Here is a 20,594-nt window from a genome sequence, read left to right on the forward strand (position 1 = left end):
AACGTGGTTTCCACTATTCCCTGTAGGCAATCATGTATTGTCTATGGGCAATCGCTGTTCTTAGTTTTAGTACATCCCCTATTCCCCTCCCTCGGGCCAATCCCAAAGCACTTGTTTGTTTTAGTACATCCCCCATTCCCTCCACCCCCATTGACCACCAGTCTGCACCGGGGGCTGCCACGTCAGTCCTACAGCAGCCAGTCTAGTCCCCGGGACCATTGTTCCACTTGGGAACTGTCATACCCTTCCCAAAGTAGCCACCCAGTCCCGGGGGCTGTTCCCCTACCATCCAGCCTGCTGGTGAAGATCGCCTGCACAAGCCCTTCCGAGGTGAAGCGGGGGGAGGGGGGGAGGCACCAGAGATGGGTTGATTCTTTAACATGATTTTAGCCTGGAAATGGTGAATTTAAGCGGTCAGTTGTCTCTTTTTATGGTCTGCATTTTTATGCTGGGCTGTTTTTTTTATGCTAGTGTTTCATTGCACTTCCTTTATTCATTGCTCTTATGACAACAGTCTTGAGCACAAACGCTCGAGTCTTATTGTCTTTTTTTAAAAAAATTCATTTTTGTTTTGCGAGTCACCTCAGACAGGTTCCTGAAGAGGCGGCATAACATTTTCTCTAACTAAACCAAACTCCCAGGCCCAGGGGACTCAGAGGGCGAGCTTGGGCAGGGCTGTCCCGTGGCCTTCTGTGAGACTGATGCCCAGGAAGGAAGGAGGCAGCCTCACCAGGTTCGACCCATCCCATCGGTGCTCGCCTCCCACACCCAGTTGGATTTGCTTCGGAGGCAGGCCTTGCCAGGCAGTCCCTCGCAGGCAACAAACTGGTGCCGTCCCAGGACGGCACTTGAACGGCCTCTGGCAGCAGCGGATCTACTATTGTTGACTGGATCTACTATTGTTTACAATCAACAGGTTCGTCCCTTGGAGTCTATATAGCCCAATAAAAGCCACCAAGGCAGGAGAAAGTTTACAGATTTATTATTCAGCTGAATAACAGGCTTTAGTCCAAAGGCAGGAGCAACCACTTTTAGTCCAACATAGGATTATATACTTGCCAAGATGTCAATCATTACAAACGTCATGTTCTCCTCCTCTTTACATCATTCCCTCACCACCTTAGACATACAATGTCCCGTCACACCCACAACATACCTCTTCATAGATCCCATGATCAGAAAATGGAGGGGATTCCTCCCCTTAGGGTGGGCAATTCACTGGGCTAACGAGGCAACACCTCTACCTCTGTCCTTGACCAAGTTAGCATCCTAATCCACAATTGCTGAAACAATGAATGCCCAGAGAAGTTCTGTGGGAGACGAGCATACATCATCCTTTTCTTATCTCCTGTCTTTCTTGCAGTTACTTTTTGCAGCTACTATTAATTCGAAGAGCCTTTATCCATTACCAAGCAGTTCCATGCCTGCCTTTTGCTCAGTCTAGTAAAAGCATTTATTTCTTTAGCTCATTTTCTTATTAACCCTTTGGCCAGGTTTACACTATGAAACTAATGAAGCTAATGAAACTCACCCTGGAGGGGCCCTGAAGCAACTTTTTTAAAACAATTTTTCAACAAAATCGATGAGTTTTTTAAAGTGTTCGTTATTAAAATAAGGCTATTTTAGTGATAGAATCATAAGCCAATGGGTTGAAGTCCTTAATATTGACCTTAGAATATGCTCTAATGTGTATGTGTTAAGTGCCATCAAGTCGCTTCCGACTCATGGCGACCCTATGAATCAGTGTCCTCCAAAATGTCCTGTCTTTGACATCCTTGCTCAGGTCTTGCAAATTGAGGGCTGTGGCTTCCTTGACTGAGTCCATCCATCTCTTGTTGGGTCTTCCTCTTTCCCTACTGCCCTCAACGTTTCCTAGCGTGACTGTCTTTTCCAGTGACTCTTGTCGTCTCATGATGTGACCAAAGTATGACAGCCTCAGTTTAGTCATTTTAGCTCCTATGGTCAGTTCAGGCTTGATTTGATCTCTAACCTACTGCTTTTTTTGGGGGGGGGGCAGTCCACGGTATCTGTAACACACGCCTCCAACACCACATTTCAAAGGAATCTACTTTCTAATACCCATTTCACATGGCCTGAAAATGTCCCTGTAATTGGTCCAATTTCAAAATTCTCTTGGGGGCTTGCAGCGCTTGAACCCCCAGCTGTAAGGGCTCACTGAGCTCGCCAGAATCTATTCACAGCCTACATTTTGGCAGCTGGATCCTCAAATCCTTCGCTGGTGCCCAGCGTAATAGTTCTATAGCCCAGCCCTTAGGCTGAATCGGAACCATGAAAATTCTCAGTCCAGGCTGCGCTCGTCTCGCTCGTGTGTCTCGAAACCAGATTTTCAGCTCTTTCTCCTAAGGAGCCCCCTCCGATGACCTTCTGCCTCTCCATTGGAGAAGGAACCAAAGCACCTGCACATAGAACAGCCCCACTGAAGAAGACAACAGGGGTTGCCCAGAACTCGTGGCTGGTGGGAAGGCCCCCCCTGCTTTCAAGGACTCCCCTACCGCCGCCCGGTTCTCCACCCTTCGGGCCTTGAGGTCCTTGCGAGGGTGGCAGCAGGGCCCTCTTTGCACCTCCTCGCTGGATGGTGCTCTGCGGTGGCGGGTGGCGAAGGGGCCCCCATCCCCATTCAGGCAGGGCCCCCGAAACGCAGCAGGTCCACCGCTGGTCTCTGGGGAGGCGGCTGGGGAAGCGCGTGCGGGGGGGAATTGGCTCAAGCGTGTGGGTGCGCCTCTCCCCCCCCCCCGCGGCGAGAAGCGGAGGGGTTCCCGCACTTTGTATTCCCAGCGACGTATTAAGAGTTTGAAAACGTTGTAAAAAACACCACTTTAAAAGGGTTTTTGGATGCCACGGCTTATAAATGGTTGGAAGACGTCGTCACAGCTCAAGGGGCCAAAAAAAGTGCGAACAGTAGAAAAGGGCCGGAGTCCAGGAGCACCTTCAAGACGAACCAAAATATTTTCTGGCAGGGTAGGAGCTTTCGTGAGCCGCGCTGCGGCTCACGAAAGCTCCTACCCTGCCAGAAAATATTTTGGTTCGTCTTGAAGGTGCCCCTGGACTCCGGCCCTTTTCCACCACTGCAGCCAGACCAACACGGCGACCCACTGGGAATTAAAGTGCAAACAGTATTTTGTTATAGCGTTTTCAAACTCTTAATACATCGCTGGGAATACAAAGTGCGGAACCCCCAGGTTTTCTGTTGGGGGAAGCCAACCGCCAACGGACGACCAGACGCTCCCTCCCCTCCCCCCCCCCCCGCGGCCTCTGCCCTTCGGCCTCCCCAGCGCCGAGGCTGAGGGCCCAGAAGCCGCCTCCTCCGCGCAGGGCGACGGCCTCCAGCGGCAAGAAGGCCCTGAGCAGGTGCAGAGCGCTGGGTGGGGGGTGGGGGGTGGGGGGGCACGGCCGCGGAGCCCCGCAGGGTGGGCCGCGCCCCCCCCACCCCCCCGGAAGGCGGGCCTTCCCAGAGGTCGGGGCCTGACCTCCCCCCCCCCCGCCGCAGCGAGGAGCGCCCCCGGGGGTGGCTCCAGGGCAGGGGGGCGGTTGGAGGACCCCGCGCTGGCTGAGGGGGCGCCGGACTCGGGGGAGGACCCCCGTGGGGGGGAGACGCCGGCCAGCCCCTCCCCTCACTGCGGGAGGGGGCGAAGGCGCCCCTCCCTCCGCCCCTCCCTCCCGGGACCTCGGAAGGCGCCTCCATTCTGCGCCCCCCCCCGCGCAGGCGCAGAAGGGCTGCCCGCCGCCTAGGGTTGCCATGGCATGAGGGGGGCGGGGTTTGGGGAGGGGCGGGACTTCAGTGCCACCGAGTCCAACGGCCAGAGAGGCCGTTTTCCTCCAGGGGAACCGACCTCTATCGGCTGGAGATCAGTTGTAATAGCAGGAGATCTCCAGCTAGTCCCTGGAGGTTGGCGACCCTACTTGGGTGACTGAGGGCCTCTCTTACAGGGTGGTTGTGAAGGGGGGGGGAAAGACCCTATTACTAGGGTTGCCAGCTCCAGGTTGGGAAAACCTGGAGATTTTGGGGGCGGAGCCTGAGGAGGGCGGGGTTGGGGAGGGGAGGGACTTCAATTCCATAGAGTCCAACGGCCAGAGAGGCCGTTTTTCTCCAGGGGAACTGATCTCTAGCCACTGGAAATCAGTGGTACTAGCAGGAGATCTCCAGCTAGTCCCTGGAGGTTGGCAACCCTACCGCCCCCCCATTGGCCTCATCCCCTCCTTTCGTGCAGGCCGGGCGCACGGGCTCTGGGGGGAGGGGGGTGTCATTTTGGCCCGGATCCATTCAGGCCGCCCCGCACAGAGGGCCGGACTTCGGGCTGCTTGAGCGTTATTTCGCCAGGCCTTCCCTTAGAACATTTTTACGCCTACTTTCCAGGAACTTGCTCAAGGCAGCTCATAAAATAACAACAATTTTTCAAAAGGGAAAGGTTGTCCCCCCGTGGAAGCACCGGGTCATTCCTGACCCATGGGGTGACGTCGCATCCCGACGTTTCCTAGGCAGATTCTGTTTATGGGGTGGTTGGCCAGTGCCTGCCCCAGTCGTCTAGACTTTACCCCCAGCAAGCCGGGTACTCATTTTACTGACCTCAGAAAGATGGAAGGCTGAGTCGACCTTGAGCCTGACTTCCTTCAGGATCGAACTCCGGTCCTGAGCAGAGCTTTTGACTGCAGGACTGCAGCTTACCACCCTGCTCCACGGGGCTCTATAATAAATAAAAACACAGCATTAAAAGATACAAATTAAAATTCAGCTTTACAAAAGCCCCAGCCCAACATAAAAACACACATCATAAAAACAAATCACAGAGGGTTTAAAACCACAGCTTCCAGGCGAAACTTAACTCCTTAATTAATTTCGGGCTCCCATCTCATGCAGATTGCTGTCTGTTGCAGGGGCGAGGAGCAAAATATGCGGTACGTCAGCACCCGAGGAGCAGCCGGAAGCCTTGATTTCGAAGGTGCCCTTTTCTCTGGGTTTGCCGTAGATGGTGGCCTTCTTATGCCTGAGACAATCCCGGCCCTGGACTACCTCACACTTCAAAAATGGAGCGTCTTCTCCTACCCAGAGCTGGTGAAACAATTGTGCTCCATCTTCATTTCAGCTGAACTTATTCCAGAAGCAGATTTGAATGGTACGTTTAATCAGTTATCAGTATTTGAAAGTCAAGAATCTTGACTCTTCAGAAACTATTAAATATTTCGGACCAAGTTGAAAATTCTTCTAAATTACTTAAACATTGTTGGTTTTCAGGTAAACTAGTTGCTCACACTGTTATACTACCTGTCAGTTGCCTTTTGTGATGCCCTGTCCATCCTTTTCCCTGGGGTGGGCCTCCACACTGGGGGCAGGTAGGTGAGTAGGCTCAGTGCAATTGGAAAGGGTCTGGGAGTTTTTCTTTTTGGGAGCGGCAGGGGTGGGGGGAGGGTTCAGTTGAGCTATAGCCGACTTATCGCAAGCTCTGTAGGGTTTTCAAGGCAACAGACATTCAGAGGTGGTTTGCCACTGTCGGCTGCTGGTCAGAGTAGACAAGAGTGATCTTAACAGACTTGGCATGAGGTTGCGTAACCCCTAAGTCCTCAGTCCCTTAAATACGTGTCACTCCAGCTGTGCTCAGCAACACTTGCCTCTTCTTTTTTTCCCATTGAGTCTTTTTTTTTTTTTTTATATATAAATTTTATTGGGTTTTATGATAGAAATTTTCCATTGCATTAAACAACATCTATAACAATATCGAATTTCAATTCTAACCTAAAGTTGTTATAATTCCATATCATATAATAAAAAAGAGAAAAGAAAAAAGAAAAAAAAGAAATGGAAAATTTTTTGACTTCCCCATCACCTCTATCTGCCTCTTAATAAAAAGTTCCTCCCGTCATAGGTAATCTAATCTTGATAAAATATCAATACCATATATAAAAAACCATAATCTGTTAGTAAATATAATTATGCTTATTCAATATAAAAAAAAATCAAAAATAATCCTCTGGATCAGATTAGAAAATATTCTTCCATTCTTCCCAATTTTAACTCATATTCACAATAATGCATCCACGCCCCCCATTCCCCCAAAAACCGAACGTCATTTTCTTCATTTAGAATAGCTGTGAGTTTTGCCATTTCTGCCACTTCAAACATTTTAACAATCCAGTCTTTTTTCTCTGGAGTTTCTAGCCCTTTCCATTTCGCTGCATAAAGCAGTCTCGCAGCTGTTGTGGCATATATCAAAAAGGTTCTTTGTGTTGCTAAGTCGTCTGGAATCATACTCAATAACATCATTTCTGGTGTTTTGGATATATTCTTTTGTAGTATTAATCTCAATTCGTTATAAATCATGTCCCAGAAGTCTTTGGCTTTGTCACAGGTCCACCACATGTGATAAAAGGAACCAATTTCTTTGTTACATTTCCAACAAGTAGGGGACATCGTTTTATAAATCTTTGCAATTTTCTTGGGTGTTAAATACCATCTATACATCATTTTATAGATGTTTTCTCGCACTGACTGTGCTTTTATTCCTTTTAAATCTTTAGACCATAATCTTTCCCATTTATTTAAAACAATATCATGTCCCACATTTTGAGCCCAATCGATCATAGTTGGTTTAATCGTGTCCTGCTCACAATATATTGTTAAAAGGAGATTATACATTTTAGAAATCAGCTTTGTATTATTGTCTAGTAGAATCCTTTGAAAAGGAGATTTTTCTTTAGAGAAACCTTTTTTTGCGTCTTGTACAAAAACTGATTTGATTTGGTAATATTGAAGCCATTGTAAATCATCCTTAAGCAGTTGAAAGTCTTTTAGTGAGCATTTCTTTCCTTCCCAATTAGTTAGATCTTGATAAGTAATAAATTTGTCTGGTCTAAGTGGGCGCAAAGTTAGCATTTCTTGGGGCGATATCCACATCGGTGTTTCTGGTTCCAAAATGTGTTTATATCTCATCCAAATACGAAGTAGAGAGGACCTGATTATATGATTACGGAATGTTGCTTGTAATTTAATTTTATCATACCACAAATAACCATGCCATCCACTTAAGTTATTATAACCTTCCAAGTCTAGCAAACGTACATTTGACAAATTCATCCAGTCTTTTAGCCATACTAAAGCTACCGCTTCAGCATAGAGTTGAAAGTTAGGCAGTGCTAAACCTCCTCTAGTTTTTAGATCCACCAAGTATTTATAAGCAGTCCTTGGTTTTTTTCCTTGCCAGATGAAGTTTGAAATGTCTTTCCTCCAAGTTTCAAAATATTTTGTTTGTGATATTATTGGTAAATTTTGGAATAAGAAGAGCATCCTCGGTAAGACATTCATTTGGATCGTTGAGATACGTCCCATTAATGACAATTTTTTGTTTGACCATATAATCATATCAGTTTTAATCTTACCCCATAACTTGAGGTAATTGTTGGTTAACAGATCTTTATTCTTTGCAGTGATCCAAATTCCCAGGTATTTAACTTTGTTAGCTTTCTCCCAGCCAGTATATGATATAAATTCCTGTTGTTGTATTTCCGATAAATTTTTAAATATTATCTTTGTTTTTTCTTGATTCACTTTAAAGCCTGATACTTTTCCAAAATCATCCAATGTCTCCTGAAGTATATTCATTGACTGTGTTGGGTTTTCCAAAATTAGCAGTAGGTCATCCGCGAATGCTCTCAACTTAAATTCATGTTTTTTAATTCTTAGCCCGCGGATGTCCTCCATACTTCTTAGTTTCACACATAGCGGTTCCAACACCAACAAAAATAAAAGTGGAGACAAGGGACATCCCTGTCTAGTCCCTTTCGTGATTTGGCAGTTATCTGACATTGATTCATTAACCAAAATTTTAGCTTGTTGGGAGGTATAAATAGCCGATATACCTTTCTGAAAACGATCTCCAAAATTCAATTTATCCAAAATCCGTTTCAAAAAGTTCCAAGAGACCATATCAAAGGCTTTTTCTGCATCCAAAAATACAAAAGCCGCAGTTTGTTGAATATTATGGTCATAATATTCCAGTGAATCTAGTAAAATTCTTACATTGTCTTTTATTTGCCTTCCTGGTATAAAACCTGCTTGGTCCTCATGTATAAGATCCTTAATAAATTGCTTTATCCTACATGCCAAAACCGAAGCAAAAATTTTGTAATCCACATTTAAGAGCGATATAGGTCTGTAATTAGATGTTTTTTCTGGATCTCTTCCTTCTTTGGGTATCAGTGATATAAATGCGTGTGACCAAGTCTCCGGGGATGTTCGCTCGTCCAAAATTGCATTGTAAAGTGAACCAAAAAATCCAACTAAATTGTCACTAAAAGTTCTATAAAATAGTGCAGTAATTCCATCTGGTCCAGGTGTTTTATCCGTTTTCTGTCTCAGTATTGCTTCTTGTATTTCTTCCCTTGTTACTGGAGCTTCAATACATTCTCTCTGGGTCATTGACAAAGCTTTCATCTGTATTGAGTTTAGAAATTTGTCTATTTTCTGTTTTGGAGTATTTTCTTTCTGATATAACTTAGAGTAAAATGAAACAAATTCTTTCTGAATTTCTGAAGTTGAATAAACTGGTCCTTTAGCAGTTTGGATTTTTGTTATAATCTTCTTTTGAAATGAGTCCTTCAGTTGTGTTGCTAAAAATTTTCCTGGTTTATTTGCATATTCAAAATACTTTTGTTTAGCAAGTTTCAGATTTTTATTCATTTCCTCCATTATTACCAAATTTAATTGGTGTTTAGATGCAGAAATCTGTATTTGAATTTCTCTTCTCTCCTCTTCCTGTGTTACCATTACCAATTTCTGCTCCAAATTTTGTAAATTCCAGAGTATGTTGTTTGTAAATTGCAATTGAGTCTTCTTCCAGGCCGAGTGTTTCTGTATCATAAAACCTCTCAGAACAGCTTTGAATGCGTCCCAAACTGTATTTAAAGAAGTTTCCCCATTAAGGTTAATTTCAAAAAAGTATTTCATTAAAGCCTGTAATTCCTTTTGTATCTTATTGTCTTTTAAAAGTTTATCGTTCATTCGCCATCTAAATGCTTGTTTATTGTTCCAATCAAAGGTAACAGGATTGTGATCAGAAAAAGTTCTAGGTAAAATATGAATTTTACGTAGTTGCGTGAAAATTGATTTACTGGCCCATATCATATCGATTCTGGAGTGTGAATCATGTCTTGCTGAATAAAAGGTGTATTCTTTAGCTGTTGTATTCATTGTTCTCCAAATGTCTTGTAATTCTAATTCTGAAGCCATGGCAAAGAAAGTTTTAGGCAAGCATCCATCATTGATATCTTTTGCTTTTGATTTTTTGTCCAGAGATGGGAGAATAATTCCATTGAAGTCGCCCATCAGTAAAATTTGGTCTTGTGCGTACTGGGTTATCAGGTCATGTAATTTTTCATAGAAGGATTTTTTCCCTTCATTGGGTGCATAGATTCCAACCACTATTGTCCTTTGTCCCAATATTTTAGTTCTGATAATTACAATTCTTCCTTCATTGTCTTTATATACTAGTTCTGGACAGAGACTGGGGTGGGCATAGATTACCACTCCCTTTGTTTTAGTTTTAGCAGAAGCAATAAATGCTTGTCCAAGCATCTGTTTCTCCAAGTATTTTTTATGCTTTGAAGCTATATGGGTTTCTTGTAGGCAAATTAGGGAGTATTTATATTTCTGTAGATATTTGAAGATTCTGGCCCTTTTAGTTTTCTCATTCAGTCCATTTACATTCCAAGAAATTGCTTTTGCCATAATGTAGTATTTTTTAGCAAAATAAAAAGTCTATAGTTTAGTACCACCTTCTGCACCCTGTACTTCTTCTTCTTCCTCTTCTTCTTCCTCCTTCTCTCCAGGTAATTCTTTAAGGTCCATTTTATATTTTCTCAAAAATTTCCCCACATCTGCTTGGGATAGAATTGTCGTTTTCACTTCCTTATAGGTGAAAGCCAAACCTTGTGGCATAATCCAACGATATTTGATGCCATTAGCTTTCAGTATAGACACAAAATCTTTGTAGTTATTCCTCTGTGAAAGTAGATGCCTTGGAATATCCTTCAATAGTATAAGAGAGGAGTCTCCTGCTGACACTGGATTTTCATAATGAATCTTCATAATCTTGTCTTTAACTCTGGTGTCATAGAACACTATCATCAAATCTCTTGGCTTAGATCTTCTCATTCTAGCAGGTAGTGGTATCCTGTATATTCTATTAATGGCTTGTTTTAATTCTTGTTCATCTATCTGAAATAAGTAGGCCAAATTTGGTATTGCAGATTCTTTATTATCTCCCATCATATCTGGAAAATTGCGTATACGAAGGTTGGTCTCTTTCACTCTCATCTCCATCATTGCCATTTGATTTTTTGCCGCCATCTGATCCGCTTGTATTGTTTCAATCTGTTTTTCTTGGCTTGTTAATTTTTTCTTTGTGTCCTTGTGCTCATCCATCACTTTCTTAATTGATACATCCATCGCTTGCATATCTGTCTTCATAACAGTCATTTGAGTTTTTACTTCTTTCAAGTCTCCAGTGACCACATCCAACTTCTGATTAATAGCTTGGGATGCTTGACCAAGATTTGTCATCATAGAAGTCAACTGTGCCATCTGTGCAGACATCTGTTCAAACTGTTTATTTGTTGCCTCAGTTTGTTTAGTTAGCATATCCTGTAACTTTTTTTCCATGGTCGAGGTTTGTAAAGAGTCCCTTAATTTAGTATAGGCAGGGCTATGTAGTGAGCCAGAGCGGGGTCGAGACATTTACATTCAAAAAAAGCTGGTAAAATACATGTCCACCGACAGGGCCTTTAAGGTGCTGGTTAAAAGATGATAGTTCAAAGATCAGCCTAGTAATTTTTTCGGGTTGAAAAGAGTCGAAATTGGCTTTAAAATTGCATTTTAAAGTTTTAAAATACCAGTGAGTTTTTTCGGTCGCTCTAGATCGGATTAATCAGGAAGTAAACAGGAAGTTACTAGTGCTGCAGACCTTCTATCGCCTCTTCTCGATGGTTATTCCTTCAGGAATGATTTGAAAGTAACTCGAGTGCGACGGATATTCAGTCCCGCGGCTACTTCCTGTTGTTTTAGTTCCAATGATAGAGAGGGTGTTATAGAGAGTCTTCCGTTCCAGGCACTCCCTTACTGCAAACGTGGCAGGAATTCGCCGGAAAATCAGGAAGAGAAATCACCCTCCCCTTCCTTCGGACCTCTCATTGGTGATAATTCTTGTCAGTCTAAAAGGTATCCTTCCGACTCTTTGTTATGGTTTAGGCTGATCGATCCGATAAGGCTCCTGTCGCTAATCCCGATGACTAACTCAGATCAAACTTTTTCAGTTCGGATTATGGAGGGGTGGGGGTCCCAGAAATATTCTTATCAGCCTCCCGTCTGTTCAAATTTCTAGTAAGTAGACGAAGAGTTCTTTTGTACTCACTTGGGTGTCAAGAGGTGAGGTTCTTTTCTTTATGTAGTCCTTATGTTGGTATTAAGGCGGTGGAGGGTAGAGCTTGCTGCCAAAGTTGCGTTTTGGCGATGTCCTTCCCTAGTGCCCTCGCAGGACCGGCGTCTAGGACTCCGAGGGGCTTAAAAAAGCCCCCTCAGAGTACCTAGGAGGTCGAACCGCGTTTGCGGGCTGCAGGGAGTTCCTGCTTTCCAACCCACTTGCAAGGGTCGGATTGGGGTATCTATGTACCCCAAAAACAACGCAAACTTGGATTTCTCCCAGGACAACCTGGGGAAATGGAGTGCTCTCTCCAACGGCACCACCGGAAGTCTTTTTTCCCATTGAGTCTTGACGGCACTTCCAATACAGTCTAGCCACTCCCATGGAAGTTTCAAGATTGTGAAATGATCTCTTGCACAAGGAACATTAAACTGTCTAAAGCACAGAGAGCCTCATTGATATCAGTAAAGCAATGAGAAACATAGAGCTGGAAGGGACCTCAAGGGTCATCAAGTCCAACCCCCTGCACAATGCAGGAAATTCACAGCCACCTCCCCCCCCTCCCCCAGTGACCCCTATTCCATGCCCAGAAGAGGCAAAACAAACCTCCAGGATCCCTGGTCAATCTGGCCTGGAAGAAAATTGCTTCCTGACCCCAAAGTGGCCATCGGCATTTCCCTGGGCATGTAAGAAGGGGCCACAACAGCCAAGCACTGACGCAACTCTTCCTGCCCTCCCTCGCAGAATCAAAACTAGCCATTGTGTGTTGCACAGGTGCCCAGCCCAAGTCGTTGCAACTTGGGAAGAACTGGGGAACTAACCTTGAAGGCACTCCGTTGATTCTTGCTTCCCTACTTCACCATTTTTTGCCAGCGGTCGGGTGAAAACAGCACAGTGAGGAAGCTGGAAGCCCCTCCCCTGTCTCCAGCATTCTGGAGCCAAATGGGAGCTTGTGTGTGACAGTGTCAGGTCAGATACCTGTGGCCCAATTCGTGTTGGGAGGGGCCATGGCTCAGTAGTAGAGCATCTGCTTGGCATGCAGAAGGTCCCAGGTTCAAACCCCAGTGGCATCTCCAGTGAAAGGGACTAGGCAGGTAGGTGATGTGAAAGACCCTTTTCTGCCTGAGACCCTGGAGAGCTGCTGCTGGTCTGAGTAGACAATGCTGACTTTGATGGATCAAGGGTCTGGTTCAGTATAAGACAGCTTCATGTGTGTTCGTGTGTTCACATGGAACATGTACTTTGGCTCTTGAGATAGGTTCACTGACAGGTCAGATAGAGCATTATTTGGGCGTGCAGAAAAAGTTGGCCTTTTTAAAAAAGAAAAGAGGCTAAAAAGATAGAAGGAAATGATCAGTGTGCCATTGGGGGGTTGGGCCTGCTCAGGAGTTGCTTCTCTGGGGAATGTGCAGCACTGCAGGGGCCCTCCGGGGCTTGGTGGGCAGGGTGCTAAGAGCAGGGGGAGAGAAGACTGGCCCCCGAGCTAAGCAATCTAATGCTACTCAAAGGGGGCTTCCCTATCAGTTATTTTCTCTCACACACACGCAATTGCCAACCTATACAAATAATATTAAGCTACATTTTATAACATTGGCAGTATGTTAATAATAATGTAGTAACATTAAACGCGTTATAGTATATTGTTGCCAAAATTGTTTACATGTAAGCAAAAATATTCTTGAAAGTACTGTATATGTGACTTCCGCTAGGGACGCTGATCTGAGCACCATGTCTCTCGGGGGCTCCCGAGGGAACCAAGAATCGTTCGAATCTGGGGTGCAATCCTGCACCTCTACCCGATCCTAAATAGTGGACCGGGAGCAGGACTACCCCTGCTGCCTTTTAAGTGCGGTTTTGACCCCCAGTTTTGCTGAGAGAGCCTTCGGACGACTCTCGGAATCCTGGATGAGGTCCCACCGGCCTGAGGGGAAACCATTGCCGCGAACGTCTCTTTGGAATTAGGCTCAGATCTCCCCTATCTACTACCATCTAAGCAACAATACAGAAGCAAGAATACCTACTCTTCTAAAATCTGAGTAAGTTACAAGAATCCTTTTGTTTTACCTGGATCTGGAAGTCTTGAAGGAGCGAAAAAATACCTGTTGAATCCATATCTCCCCATCTGCTGTTTGGATGACTCTTTGAAAATTAAAAACACTGGATAAACCGGCAGGATTTTTATCAAATTGATCGGTGGGTAGACATAACAATCGGGACTCTTTGAATGACGTTACAGCCACCAATCAGAGACTGAGATGTGCAAAGGGGAGGGAGGAGGCGATACCCCCCCCATTTCCGGGAAGACGCTTTTCTGAGTAAACAAGTCTTCAAGCCACGTATTATCCGGAAGCATCTGCTATCGTCTGCTACCACGAGAACACCACGGAATTTGAGACCGGAAGTGTGGCATTACTGTGTAACTGGCAAATATCTCCCAAGTTCCTGGGCAAAAGGAAGTAACGGCAGGCTTGCGACTTTATATCCTGCCCCCCGCAACATTTTTTTACTACCCACAGCATAGGAACTAGTGATATACCTGTCTGGACTTTACCAATTAAATTTCAACAGAACTGTTAGAAGCAGCAACCATGGAAAGTGTGATTAAACATATGGTTCGACTACTCTCTCTGACAAACAGTATCAACAAATTTTTCAACCGTAAACTGGATGCAATTTTGGAAGATCTCAAGGATATAAAAGACCAAGTTACTACATTGAGATCAGAGATGAGAGAAGAAAGCTCTCCAAACGACAAGCCATCAAAAGAAGAATTAAATTCTGCTAAGGAGCTGGAGAGCCACAATGGACAACCAAAGGATATACATCTGCAAGAAGAAATTGAACCAATCCAGTTGACAACCATGGATTTGAATGTAAGAGACTTTGAATTTTGTTTGTATAATCTACCAGATGAATTCTTCAATGTTAACCGGGAGAACTTAAAAGGGCGAAAAGCTGGAAACACCGGGATTTTTCTCTTCGCCTTAGGGATGGAAGAAACCACACTGCAGATTGACTATCACTCGTCAGTTCCTGCAGAGGGAACTGCACCAACAATTTCCAAGGATGCTCTTCGACATTTAAAGCTACTGAGAAAAAGAGGAAGATGTTGGAAATTCAGGATAAAGAGACTGGTTCAAAGGGTCTAGATTTCTTGGGATTTAACTAAAAGGGACTGATTAATGGCTTGGCTGACAAAAACAGAATAATTAATGACATTAACATAATAGATAGTTATTAGATGTCTGGGAGAAATGGAGGAGTTATAATGATACCTATTTTTAAAGGAAGTAAAAAAATGATACCTATTATCTAATCCATCTTTTTTATTATAAAATAGTGCTTTTTTCTATTTTTTCTTTCTCTTATTTTTTCTCTTTACTTGAATATAGAAAATTGTTATAATCGAAATAGTGATCACTTAGATTATGAGTAATATTAAATAAAGAATAATTTCTTATAAATGTTTGTAATAATATTAGGATTAGAATTTTAAAGGAGATTACAAATACCGTATATACTCGCGTATAAGCCGAGTTTTTCAGCCCCAAAAAAGGGCTGAAAAAAACGGCCTCGGCTTGTACGCGGGTCAATACGGTAGAGGAGGGAGGGAGGAGGGAGGGGGGAACTTACAGCCGCCACTGCCACTGCTATCGCTGCCGCCGCCAGGCCCGTGCGGCTTCCCCCGGCCAGGAGCGCCCTGTGGGGGCCTCCTGCGGCCGCGGGAAGTCCCTGCCGCCGCCGGGCGCGCCCGGCTCCCCCCGCCCAGGACAGGCCTGGAAGGGCCTCCTGCGGCCTCGGGAAGGCCACTCCTCCGCCGCCGCTGGGCGCCCCCCGCCCAGGACCGGCCTGGGAGGGCCTTCTGCGGCCGCGGGGGGGGGGGGGCGCCGCCTTCGCCGGGCCTGGAGCGAAGGTAAGCCTGCTGGGAGTGGAGGGGTTATAAGCCGACCCTCGGCTTATACGCGGGTGCCTAATTTCCCCCCATTTTTGGGGAGAAATTAGGCACCTCGGCTTATACACGGGTCGGCTTATACACGGGTATTTACGGTAAATGACAAGATTGAGGGAGGTGTAGTCTTTATATTTTATTTATATATATGTATTTTTAACAATTTTTTATTGGAATCTACACCTTGATGCTTATTTACATTGATTGTTGAATATTGTGTTTAATCAGAATGGAAAAACAATAAAAAATTATATATATAAAAAAGAAAGTACTGTATATGCATACAGTATACATAGCATTTCCTAATGCTGTAGATTCTTCTGTTAAAAATGTTTATGCTACGCATTTTGAGTAAAACATTATATTTCATTTCTCTCTTTCCAAGGGGGGGAAATATGAGGCTTTTCCAGGGTTCCCCGCAATCCCCCAATTTTCCCATTGGAAAAACTGAAAGGGTCCTCAGGCTTTCTTGTGGTGAACATTCTGAGTGTGGAGCAAGCCCCGAGCCTTCAGAAGCATTTCGTTCCCCCACCCCCACCCCCTCACATCTCCAGCCGGGCCAGAGGATTGGCCTGGGCCAGAACTGCTGTTGATGCATATGAGAAGAAGGTCGCAAATGGTGCGAACAGCTGATGTGTGAAACCAGTGAGCGGGGAAGGGGTCCTCTCCCTCACTGGACGCCTTCCAGAAGAGGATGGGCACCCTTCTGCCCGGAGCAGGGAGTTGGGCGGGAAGGCTGACAAGTCCCCTTCCAAACCCAGAAGCCTGGGGCCTGTTTATGATTAAGGCATCTTGATGCCATCCCTAGCTGGTAAGGCAGGGCTGTACACCTTGTGCACACTGCCAAGCCCATATAGCACATGACACATATGCATGCATCCCAATGCCAACAGCAGAGCAAAGGGCGTGTGGATCTTCTGGGAAATTGCCATACCAGGAAGAGGGGCTTTATTTGGCTGGACTGGGTGGGTGGGGAGGTTGCATGGTGTGCAGGGCTGCTCATAAGAGGTACCCTGCCTGGGGAATGAGAATGTGTGGAAACCAGCCATGTATTGTTTGGGTGCGTCTACATTTTGTGTTTTGCTTGGGGCGACCGTGAATGGACTTTGCAAGCATTCTGGGGTAGCCAGACCATACGCTGAGGTGAAGCCTCTGTGACCTGCCAGCTGTCTGCCTGATCAAATGCCTGTTTGGAGTTGTAGGGGTGTGAATGTGCAACCTTATTCCTCTTTTGAAAGGCACATGGAGGAAAGTTGGATCTGTTTCTGCGGTGAACTAACTGGCAACAGGGAAATGCTCTGCAGATGCTGATAAATGTAAAGGTTCGGTCCCTTGGATAGAATCAAAGGATGACGCACCCCTGCAAACAGTTAGAAATGTGCTATGCAACTTTCATAAGTAATGATTTTTTTTGGAGCAGAGGAAGCCCTGTTGTAATTTCAGTTGCCTGGGATCAGTTTTAACATTAAAATTCAAGTCTACTATTGGAGTGACTTCCTGATAACTGAAGACTAAAGGAATTGTAAATTAGTTTTGTATGTTCCCAGGCTAATCCCGTTATTTGACTTTGTCTTTTTCTAGACCTGATTGATAGAGCATTCAGCAGGTTCAGACACAAAGATATTGTTCATCTGGCAAGACTGAAGAATGGCTTAAATGTTTTGGAACTGTGGCACGGTGTGACCTATGCTTTCAAGGATCTCTCCTTGTCCTGCACAGGACAGTTTCTACAATACTTTCTGAAGAAGAGGAAGAAGCACGTCACGATTCTCGTGGGTATGTTTGTGCTGGAACTGACTATGGATTTTGGCTTGTTTTTAATGTGGAGTGTCAGCACAAGATGCTTTTTACCACTTCCACCTTGTGGTCAGGAAGTGACTTGATTCATTTAGCCCCACGGTGGCATAACTCACCAAATTCCTATAACCTTGTTATTGGTCCTGTCCTTTGGTGTGGGTCTCTGTCTTTTCTAGCGTACACTGACTGTAAAACTGTATCCACACCACACCTTGCATCTAATACCAAAGACCTTCTTGAATGAGAATTTGTGGCAACAAGGCATAATGATGACCAGGGTCTTTTGAAGGGGATTCAACTAGGAGAGATTTGTTTCTTGGTGGCCTTTGCAGGCAGCATATTTCTGGATAGATGAGATAACTGTCAGCATGATGCCCTGCTGGTGGGGCATCTAGCTGCCATCTGCTGGAAACAGGAGCTCAGATTTGCTGTGCTCTTAGCCCACACTTCTGGGTAGGCCTGTGTGTGAACAAGATCTTGGGGTATGGGTGGACCGTAAGCTGAATATGAGCAGCCAGTGTGATGCAGCAACAGAAAAGGTTAATGTGATCTTGGGGTGCATCAACAGAGCATAACATCCAAATAGCAAGATGCCATTGTCCCACTGTACACTGCGTTGGTCAGGCTGCACCTGGAGTATTGTGTGCAGTTTTGGAGGCCTCACTTCAAAAAGTGTGTGGACGGAATGAAGCAGGTGCAGAGGAGAGCAACGGGGATGATCAGGGATATGATTGCACTCTAAGTATTTGAAAGGCTGTCACTTAGAGGAGTGCAGGGAGCTGTTCCTGTAGGCAGCAAAGGATAGGATTCGCAGAGCCTAGGACTTGCAATAATGGGTTTAAATTATGGGCAGAAAGGTACCAGCTGGATATCAGGAATTTTTTTTTTTTTTACAGTAAGGGTTGTTCAGCGGGGGAATTGCTTGCCTAAGGAGGTGGTGAGCTCCCCCTCACTGGCAGTCCTCAAGCAGTGGCTGGACAAACGCTTGTCAGGGATGCTTAAGGCTGATCCTGCATTGAGCAGGGGGTTGGACTAGATGGCCTGGATGGCAGGACCTGTTAGGAACAAAGCCATATTGGCTTCCCTGAATCAACGTTGTCCTTTAGAAGCTCACAAATTGACCCCTTTAAAATCTGTTCCAATATTTTCCCTGGGGCAGAGGTCAGACTGACTGGCCTGTAGTTTCCTGGGTTATCCCTCCTCCCTTTTTTGAAAATTAGGATAATCTTTGCCCTCCTCCAGTCTTATGGCATATCTCTCATCCTCTAGTTAGAGGTCTGGAAGATGATGGACAGAGGCTCTGTAAGCTCTCTAGAACGTTTTTTGAGCATTCTCAGGTACATACCATCTGGCCCGAGGGATTTGTACACACCCAGTGCAGCCAGGTGCCTCTCAACAACCTCTCTGTCCATGTCAACCAGCAGCTCGGATGCTGTGCCTTGCCTACTACCATCTCAATATGTGCCCGTTCTCTTCTTCAGGGAAAAAACTGAGGCACTGAACCTTTCTACTTGGTCTTCTGTCAGAGTTTCTCCATTTTCACTCAACAGTGGGCCTATGACTTCTTTTCCCTTGCATTTGCTCCTCACATACCTGAAGAAGCTTTTCTTGTTGTTGTGAGCCTCCCTGGCCAGCCTCAGCTAACTCTGAGCTTTGGCCTCTTTGATGGCTGACCTTGCCTCCATTTCTTGAACATTTCCCTTTTCTTCTTTAGCTCATCATGGAGTTGTCTGTTCATCCACATTGGCTTCTTCGATCCCCTACCATATTTCCGTATTGTTGGAATAGTGATGGCTTGAGCTTGCAAGAGCTCTTCTTTTAGGAGTGCCCACCCTTCACTTGCTCCTTTCCCTTCCAGAATTCTTGCCCATTGAATGACTCTCACCATGCCCCTGAGTTCATTAAAGCCTGCTCTACTAAAATCTAAGACACATCTGGCTACAAATTTCCTGGGTCCTCCACTGCAAAAGAAATTCTGGGAGGTTACGGCCACTTCCCCCCAACTACTGATTCTTATGTATTGGTTAATATTAAGTCCAGTATGACCAAGTTCCTCCACCATTGGAAAAAGGAAGTTGTTGGCCAGGCAGGTCAGGAACTTGCGTAACTGTGGACACTTAGCAGAGTTTGTCTCCCAGCATGCATCAGAGAAGTTGAAGTCACCCATAACTACAAGTTCACGTTGCCTGGATCTTCTGTCAAGCAGCTCAAGGAGGGTAGCATCCAGCATTAATTACTAAAAATTCTGACGGCCCATTGAAGTTAGTGGGGTTAGAAGGTTGTAATTCTGTTTAGGTTTGCACTGTAAATTGACATAGGGCTGGATACAGTTTTTTCTTTATTGTAATATTTCAGTCTGTTGCAGTACGTTAGTAGATTATTGTAATATTTTAGTCCAGTAACATCTTAGAGACCAACAGGTTTCAGGAATTTAGAGACCAGTTTTCAGGGTATAAGCTTTTGAGAGTCAGAACCTTTAGGGTATAAGCTCTTGAGGGTATAAAGTTTGGAAACTGCCTTAGGGACCAGTTTTCAGACTCTGAAAAGCTGACACCCTGAAAATCTTGTCTGGTTCTAAGGTGCTCCTGGACTTGAATCCAGCTCTTCTACAGCAGACCAACATGGCTACCCTCTGAAACTGTTGTGATATGATTGATGAGAGTTGTAAACTAGATAAAAGATAAAATGGAAGGAGAAAGAGGAAAGGAGAGATATCAATAGATAAAATAAAGTTAAAATGAAATTCGCTAAAAAAAAGCAAAAAAGGGGAGAAAAATCTTATATCATAATGGGCGAAGGTCATTGACTGAGGTCACATCTTTAATGTGCTGTCAGAGTTCATTCAGGGTTCTGTTAAGCTTTAATGTGCAGTTGGCCCTATTTTTAATCAGGAACTTCAGGAGACACCGGCAGCTCAGCAATTGAAAGTATCAGAGGTGAAAAAAATATGGACATCTTTGTTCTGCTGCCGCAGGGTCTCTGCAGCCAAGTACAAGAACTGCAGATGACGACAGTCATTGAAGAGAACGTCCATGTGTTTCTTGGTGAGTTAAGGTGGAGAACATTTGTGTGCTTCTTGTTGTAGAATATTCTGGGTTATAGCTAAGATGGGGTCTTGTGTCTAGTTGTATTCCCAGGATAATTCTGGGTAAAGGGAGGGGCTGCGGCTCAGTGATAGAGCATCTGCTTGGAATGCAGAAAGCCCCAGGTTCAATCCCCGGCATCTCCACTTAAAGGGATCAGGAAGTTGGTGAAAGGCCTCAGACCCTGGACAGCTGCTGTCAATTAGAGTAGGCAGTGCCGACCTTGATACATGGAGAATCTAACACGTGTTTATGAGTAATCAAGTTCCCCGCGCCCCATAAAACCCACAACACCCTGCTGCTCATGTGGATTTCTGTGAATCTTGAGAAACATTTTTA

General features: G+C 44.9%; 1 protein-coding gene across 1 annotated transcript in view; it reads left to right on the forward strand.

Annotated features, from left to right (window-relative positions):
* Window positions 1-4,903: 4,903 nt before the first annotated feature.
* The window catches only part of THNSL2 (threonine synthase like 2), a 29,764-nt gene continuing 14,073 nt past the window's right edge, over window positions 4,904-20,594 (forward strand). The window contains exons 1-3 of the mRNA XM_056857681.1: window positions 4,904-5,132; window positions 16,957-17,151; window positions 20,064-20,216. Of these exons, the coding sequence (XP_056713659.1) occupies window positions 4,910-5,132; window positions 16,957-17,151; window positions 20,064-20,216 (571 nt within the window). The 5' untranslated portion in view covers window positions 4,904-4,909. The remainder of the gene's footprint in view (window positions 5,133-16,956; window positions 17,152-20,063; window positions 20,217-20,594) is intronic.

Source organism: Euleptes europaea, chromosome 11, assembly GCF_029931775.1.
Source record: "Euleptes europaea isolate rEulEur1 chromosome 11, rEulEur1.hap1, whole genome shotgun sequence".
Classification (NCBI taxonomy): Eukaryota; Metazoa; Chordata; class Lepidosauria; order Squamata; family Sphaerodactylidae; genus Euleptes; species Euleptes europaea.